Here is an 8,120-nt window from a genome sequence, read left to right on the forward strand (position 1 = left end):
GTTGTACAGTGAAAGGATTCTAATAAGAGGAGAATTTCGTCTCAGTTCAGTTGAAAACCGAGGAATATAGAAAAGATTCTTTAGCCTACCACAATATGCAGGCGCACAGAAACCAATATTTTCTAATATTAATGGAGCATTTATACTATTATTCAACATTTTATACAGAAAACAGAGTGATATAATTTTTCTTCTGAGAGACAACCTCGTGATCTTAAATAATTTGCGTGCAAATTCGTACGATCTAAAACCAATGAAAACACGGATTTTTTTGTAGTAGAGATACCTAATGAATTTATTTTGAATAGTTTCTATTAAATTAGAATAAAGAATTGACCCGGGATCCCATACTATTACCGCATATTCCAGCTTACATCGCACTAAACAATTGAACAGTAATTGCAGCGTCTGTAAGTTTGAGAAACTGTACCCATTTCTAATGACAAATCCTAAGAGACGCAAAGCTGTGGTTGCTGTGGCTTTAATATGTTCAGCAAAGTATAAACCAGGCGAAAACAACACACCCAAGTCTCTCTTTTTAACAACACACCTCAAATTCACATTATTTATTTTATATACAAATTCTATCGGCCTCTTTCTCAATGTATACGTCATTGACTCACATTTAGACACATTAAAATGGAGCTTGTTGAGCCGACACCAATTAAATACGTTATCTAAATCAGACTGTAAGGACCGGCAGTCAGTTAAGTCGTGTACAGTTGTGAATATCTTCAGATCGTCCGCAAAGAGTAAGCATCTGGTTGAGTTAATTACCAGGGGCAAATCATTTATAAATAACAAAGGTCCCAGATTACTACCCTGCGGAACCCCTGAATCAATCCCCAACATATCTGATACTGCGTTTTTATAAGAGACGTAATAAAATCTGTTGGACAAATATGAAACAAAAAAACTAAGAGTAAAACCCGTGTTGTGCCAGCTTGTGCAGAAGCGTATCATGATCCACCCTATCGAATGCTTTTGCAAAATCCGTGTAGATAACATCCACTTGAGCTCTAGCATCCAATGCTTTGGAAACATAATCCGTAAAGATAGTTAAGTTGGTCTCCACAGAGCGACCAGGAATAAATCCATGCTGATTAACATTCAACGAAAGTTTTACTTGATTGAAAATCCTGCGATAAATCAATTGTTCGAAAAGTTTAGCAAAACAGGAGATTACCGATATAGGTCTATAATTTCCTACATCACCAGAGGGGCCAGATTTGTGAATCGGAGTCACTCTTGCGACCTTCCAAACATTTGGAAATGTATTCGTCACAAGTGATAAATTAAAAATTATGTATTATATGGCATTACAAAGGCGTCTTTGCAGCCCTTCACAATGTAAGGGGGAATACCATCTGGTCCCTCTGTACGTATTTCATTCATTGAGAAGGATTCCAAGTTGAACAAATCGAATGAGTTATTGTTGATAATGTCATCATAGAACGAAAGAGAATAATTCGACGTTGAACCATAAACGGACTTAAAATGATTTGCAAAAGCAGATGCGATATCTTCGCTAGAAGCAAGAGGAACTCCGGCGGAACAAAACTGACTCTGGTTAAAGTTATCCCTTTTGCCACCAATAAAATTCCAAAATGCCTTCGGATCAGCTACAATATTATTTTCAACATCTCGTGTATAATTATTGTAAGCTATTGCAGTGTCCCGTTTGACCCTGGCCCTCAGTGCTCTGTATTTATCCAAATGGTACGTGGAATCTTTTTTGTGTTTAAAATGGAAATCCTTAGCCTTAATATCTTTTATTATACATTGATTAAACCACACTGGATATTTACGAGCCCCAACTTGCTTTTTCGGGACACAATCAGCTAAGATATCATATAGAATATCATAAAATACAGCAACTGCATCATCCACATTATCATACGTACTCAAAAAAGAAAAATCCGTATCAGTTAAACGTCGATATAAAAGCATGAAATCCGCATTCTTATAGTCCTTCATGTAATGTGTTGGTAAAGTTAATTTATTTGCCGGTTTGCAAGATAATTTGATTTCTAGACAAGGGTGGTAAAGATCTTCTTCCACAAATGGCAAGTCAAAAAGGCCAACATCAAGCGCAACATCTGACAAAACTAAATCCAAGGTTTTTCCCTGTATGTTTGTTATACTGTTGTGCGAGTTGCAATTGCAAAAACTAAAAAAGTCGCCAATTACATTGTATTTCACACTGTTGACAGCAAAAAAATCAAAGCCGAACTCGTTCACCAAAGGCAAATTAAAATCACCTAGAATTATAAACTTGGCATCATGCGACATATATAAATTACTCATAAGCTCGGCAAACTCCTGATACAGCTCCATACCGCTAGCTGGCCTAATGTAAACCACCACAAAGATAATAGAAATATTAAAGAAATGCGTCTTGGCCGCAACAATCTCCAAACCAGTATCCAATGGAATCTGAGATGATAAAAATTTTGAGCTAATAGCCAGCAGTACACCGCCACCAGTGAACCATACCTACGATCAATTCTGTATACATTGTATCGAGAATCGATTACTTCAGCATTATAAATTGACTCATTTAACCAAGTCTCGGTAAGACAAATAGCTGAAAAATTGTGATTAAGCACATTTAATAAGAAAGAAGTTGTTTTAGATCGCAATCCCCGCACATTCTGATAATAAATCAACAATTGTTTCATTAAATGAAAATTAATTAAACGATACGATCAAAATAAAACAAAAATACTGTTGGTTTAAAAAATATGAACTATATAGTAGTTGAAAAGAAAAAAAAACTACAGTAGTAAAAAATAATAACAAATTTGTAACAATATAAAGAAAAGAATTATTATGTGAAAATAATAATAAGTTGTACAGTATTCACTCCGCAAAAAGTAGAAAAGAAAAAAGAAGAAAAACTATTCATAAGTTTAGCAAGATCAATCTCACTTATAAAAGTATTACAGACCTACAGAAAGTAATGAATATAACATTATGTTCATTATAAAAAAAAGAACAGACAAATAGAATATCGATTACAATAATTTATCTAAATCACCTAAAGACGAGCAAAAATTCTACCATCAGAGGTCCATACAGATTTTATATCTAATTTGGTGACCGCCTTTTGATATAATTTATATCGAGTCGCCGTAAGGTCTTCTGTAACTCGAACGCGGGACCCCTTTAGCAACTTCCGCTTTTGAAGAATCAATTGTCGATCTTTATAGGAAACAAAACGCACGATTACGCTTTGTTTACCATTTACCGGCTTTCCAACATGATGACATCGATCGATATTAATAGTATCAATGGGGACTTCTAATTTTTCATTAAAAAGACGTAGAACATTAGTTTCCACTTCATTATTCGGATAGTGGTCCATACCGCTAATTCTTACCGATGTACGTCGGGAGTACTGCTCCAAAGCATCGCAACGTTCGACTGTTTCTTCGTTCCGATCCTCCAGTTCAACAACCAATCGTTCGAGGCTCTTGTTATCCTCCTTTAACTCAGTTAGGCACTCTTCAAGTTTGGCAATTTTTTCTTTGAAAACTCGATCCACCTCTTTTGCAATATTTTCACTTAATAAACGCAAAAATGTTTGGTCCTTTATGATCTCTAACATGCAGGATTTAATAATATCCCTCTTCTCAGAGGCGAATCGAGTTCTATCACCTGCCATTCCTCGAATTATTCACTAATCACAAAATAAACTAATAATAAATCTCGTAAACAAGTCGTCTTTAGGCGGAGCGAAATAAACGTACACCTCACGCATCAGACATTTTTCTACTATCTATCTATAAGATCATATACATAATTCAATATGTTAAAATACAACATCGTGATATCAAGTAAACATATTCAGATTACAATTATTTACCTTAACAAAGAAATACAGTGAATCAGCCACCTGTTTAGAACTTAATTTTACTCGTCTGTTAATCTGCCTCGTGGAGAAAGAACATACGGCAATAACATAAACTGAAGTCCCAATGCGATATCTAAAAAAACAGGTACATCACAAAACATTATAAATATAAACATGTAGGTAATGTAAAATATACAAGGTGAGTCAGAAAGAATGGCAAATACGAATACCGGAGACACTAGACACCAAAATATGACGATATAACCAAATGTCGGTGGTTTTCAAGGAACAGGGTGTTAAAAGTTAAATTCTTATTTCAAAATTTCTTGATAATTTTGAAGCTTTTTGTACTATTAACATACAATTTGGTGGTTATACATATGTTTTCGAGCATGAGAAATACGAATTTGAAATTTGTTTTGTGATTACTCGTAGAGGGCGCTAGATACACACTGCACGTTTGAGATTTGTCAGTTGAGGTATGGTGAATTAGAACCAGAAATCTGAAGGAGCTTTCAATTCTACACAAAAAAGGTAGTCTTGCTTACGAGTGCGGGAAGTTAGCCCCCCATTTTTTGATTTTTAAATTTTTTATTGTTGTTCTAGATTGTTCTAGAGTTGTTCTACATTGTTCCAAAGCGGCAAATTGAAAAAATAAAAACTCCACGAGAAAACCGAAAAAACAGGTTTTTTGACTAGCCCCCCATTTTTGGAAAAGTGAAATTTTCTTTGTTGTTCTGGGTTGTTCTAGTTGTTCTAGTTATTGTTCTAGAAAATCAAAATTGTGGGATACAGCATTACGAAGTTATAACTAAAAATAGGTTTGGCCGCCGAAATGTCTGGTTGATTGCTGTCACCATAGCTTTTCTATTATCAATTCCATATTACAAATATATACTTATTATAGCTAACGCAATCTGGAACAGCTATTATTTTCACTAGATCAACTCTCTAAAGGGCACTTTACTCTTTGAAAATTAAAGTTTTTCGAAGTTTCAGTCAGTAATTCTTGTGTCAGCGGTTTTATATTACACAATAAGAATTAAAAAACACAGAACAATCTAACATAACTCAAACTTTGCCGATTCAAATTGTTCTAGATGTGTTTTGCGTTCAACACGAACATTAATAATGCAAAATCACATATTTTTTGTTGCTCTAAATTGTTCTTGTTGTTCTAGGTACTTAAAATGTTTATTTAATCACTGCGGTTTTAGTTCTTTTAAAGTTTCATATTAAAAATTACTACTTACAACAATTAAAACAATTCAGAACAGCTGTTATTTTCACTAGAAAAACCTTAAATTTTATTAGTTGTTGTGATATCGGATAGGTTTTGTTGAATCAGTGAACCCAACCTTTAATATAATAATAGTTTTAAAAAATTAAAAAAATATGGAATAATCTGACCATCTAATTTTCTAAAAATCACCTTTCTATTTAAACTTATAATAATAAAACATAAGATGCGATTTAAAGTGTATTTTATTTTGTAAAACTAAGTAATAAATTAATAAATAAACTAAACTAACAAAACAATAACTATTCTTTCACAAAAACTGTACAAAAACTTATTCTAAAGTAAAGTATAACTAAATAAATTAAATCATCTAAATAGACTAATATCACGGAACTCATTTACACACATATATGCACATTTGTGCATTTATTTCTGTTGCTTCTTCAACTTGTATGGATTTTTTTCTTAAATCATTAAATAATAACCAATTGTTGGGTACAAATGCCGTGTAGTATCCTACATCACTCAAAGAGTGAGTACCTTCGTAGCTGATGATACTTGCGAGGATATAGACTTTGTTCTGGAGTTGTAAATTGCGGGGGTAATCGAGTACGGGAAGTTAGCTCCCTATTTTTTGATTTTTAAATTTTTCATTGTTGTTCTAGATTGTTCTAGAGTTGTTCTACATTGCTCCAAAGCGGCAAATAGCAATAATAAAAACTCTGCGAGAAAAACCAAAAAAACAGGCTTTTTACTAACCCCCCATTTTTGGAAAAATGATTCTTTGTCGTTCTAGTTATTGTTCTAGAAAATCAAAATTATGGGATTCGGCATTACGAAGTTATAACTAAAAATAGGTTGGGCTATTCATTTAGAAATCATGTTGAGAATGTTTGCACAGATTGCTTTAGTTTCCTAAAATTATTTTTAAAAACCGGTTCTGGTAAAGCAACATATAAAAAAGAGCTGAACTATTAACAGGAATAAATTATTTTGGAAGCCAGAATATTGCTGGCGTGATAATAGTGAATGCTATATCAAATATTACGTTTCTTTGCACACAACTATTTAAAGAAGAATTTAGTTATTGTAGGACTAAAAACTGCAATAATGGTTTAAACGTTACTTTCCATAAAAACATAATTTTACCAATCGACATTGACATCGTAACAATATGTGGCTATGCATAGCTAAAGCAAGTAATAGAAAACTACATGCAAACCCTAAGCAACAATTGCAAGAAAATGTGGTCTGTTTATAGAAACAACGAATGGAGAGAACAATAAAACAAAATTGAGTGATTACGCACGCAATTTGTAACTCCACAACAAATTCTATATCCCCGCAGGTATCATCAGTTACGAAGGTACTCAAACTTTGAATGATGTAGGACACTACCTGGCATTTGTGCCCAACAATGCCAATTGGACATTATTTAATGACTTACGAAAAAAATCCGTACAAGTTGAAAAAGCTACTGAAATAAATGTTTAAATGTGCATATATGTTTATAAATGAGCAAAGTGATGTAACCGTATTATTCCATGATATTAGTTTATTTACATAATTTAGTTTATTTAGTTATAGTTTACCTTAGAATAAATTATTGTACTAATATAGTAATACTGATCGAATAGTTATTGTTTTATTTGTTAGTTTAGTTTATTTATTAATTTATTACTTAGTTTATACAAAACAAATACACTTTAAATCGCATCTTTTGTTTTACTATTATAAGTTTAAAGAGAAAGGTGAAACTTGTGATTTTTAGATAATTATGATGGTCAGATTATTCTATATTTTTTTAGTTTTTTAAAACTATTATTATATGAAACTTTAAAAGAACTAAAACCGCAGTGATTGAATAAACATTTTAAGTACCTAGAACAACAAGAACAATTTAGAGCAACAAAAAATATGTGATTTTGCAAAATTAATGTTCGTGTTGAACGCAAAACACATCTAGAACAATTTGAATCGGCAAAGTTTGAGTTATGTTAGATTGTTCTGTGTTTTTTAATTCTTATTGTGTAATATAAAACCGCTGACACAAGAATTACTGACTGAAACTTCGAAAAACTTTAATTTTCAAAGAGTAAAGTGCCCTTTAGAGAGTTGATCTAGTGAAAATAATAGCTGTTCCAGATTGCGTTAGCTATAATAAGTATATATTTGTAATATGGAATTGATAATAGAAAAGCTATGGTCACAGCAATCAACCAGACATTTCGGCGGCCAAACCTATTTTTAGTTATAACTTCGTAATGCTGTATCCCACAATTTTGATTTTCTAGAACAATAACTAGAACAACCCAGAACAACAAAGAAAATTTCACTTTTCCAAAAATGGGGGGTAGTCAAAAAACCTGTTTTTTCGGTTTTCTCCTGGAGTTTTTATTTTTTCAATTTGCCGCTTTGGAATAATGTAGAACAACTCTAGAACAATCTAGAACAACAATAAAAAATTTAAAAATCAAAAAATGGGGGGCTAACTTCCCGCACTCCTTGCTTACATTGTCTAAGTCTACTGGTTTCCCAGTTTGTTACAATTTTTTCCGGAACTCTGGGTAGCGCTGGTTAAAACACTTCTTATTGTTTTAAATGATATATTTATTGTCATTATAAACGATGATTTATTTATTGTAATATGAATGTGATTAATACGAACGAATTTTAACGAAACTATTTTAAACGAAGTATTATTCGAAACGAAAATGATACTAGTGAGTTTTTTTTATTCGAGAGTGTCTTTCATTCGAGCACGTAGGCTCTTTTATTATATTTTTAAAACCAAAAAACTTGTATTTTAATACACAGAATTACAAAAATAAAATAAAATTATGTAGGCAACCCTACTTGCATTAAATACAAAAATAATTCTTAACACAGTTATCTGCTTTTAATTATTGTTTCAAAGTAATTTTAAGGTTAACAATTAAAATCAATAACAGACAGTAACTATAGCAATAATATATATATTTACTATTATAGCAATAAATTAGTAATAATCGATAACAATAACAA

At 32.1% G+C, this 8,120-nt stretch overlaps 1 protein-coding gene across 1 annotated transcript; it reads right to left on the reverse strand.

Moving 5' to 3' along the window:
• Nucleotides 1-3,040: 3,040 nt before the first annotated feature.
• On the reverse strand, nt 3,041-3,667 carry LOC139431779 (uncharacterized). Its single transcript, XM_071199946.1, has one exon. The coding sequence runs from the start codon at nt 3,665-3,667 to the stop codon at nt 3,041-3,043; it is 627 nt and encodes a 208-aa protein (XP_071056047.1).
• Nucleotides 3,668-8,120: the final 4,453 nt, after the last annotated feature.

This window comes from Onthophagus taurus, chromosome 11, assembly GCF_036711975.1.
Source record: "Onthophagus taurus isolate NC chromosome 11, IU_Otau_3.0, whole genome shotgun sequence".
Classification (NCBI taxonomy): Eukaryota; Metazoa; Arthropoda; class Insecta; order Coleoptera; family Scarabaeidae; genus Onthophagus; species Onthophagus taurus.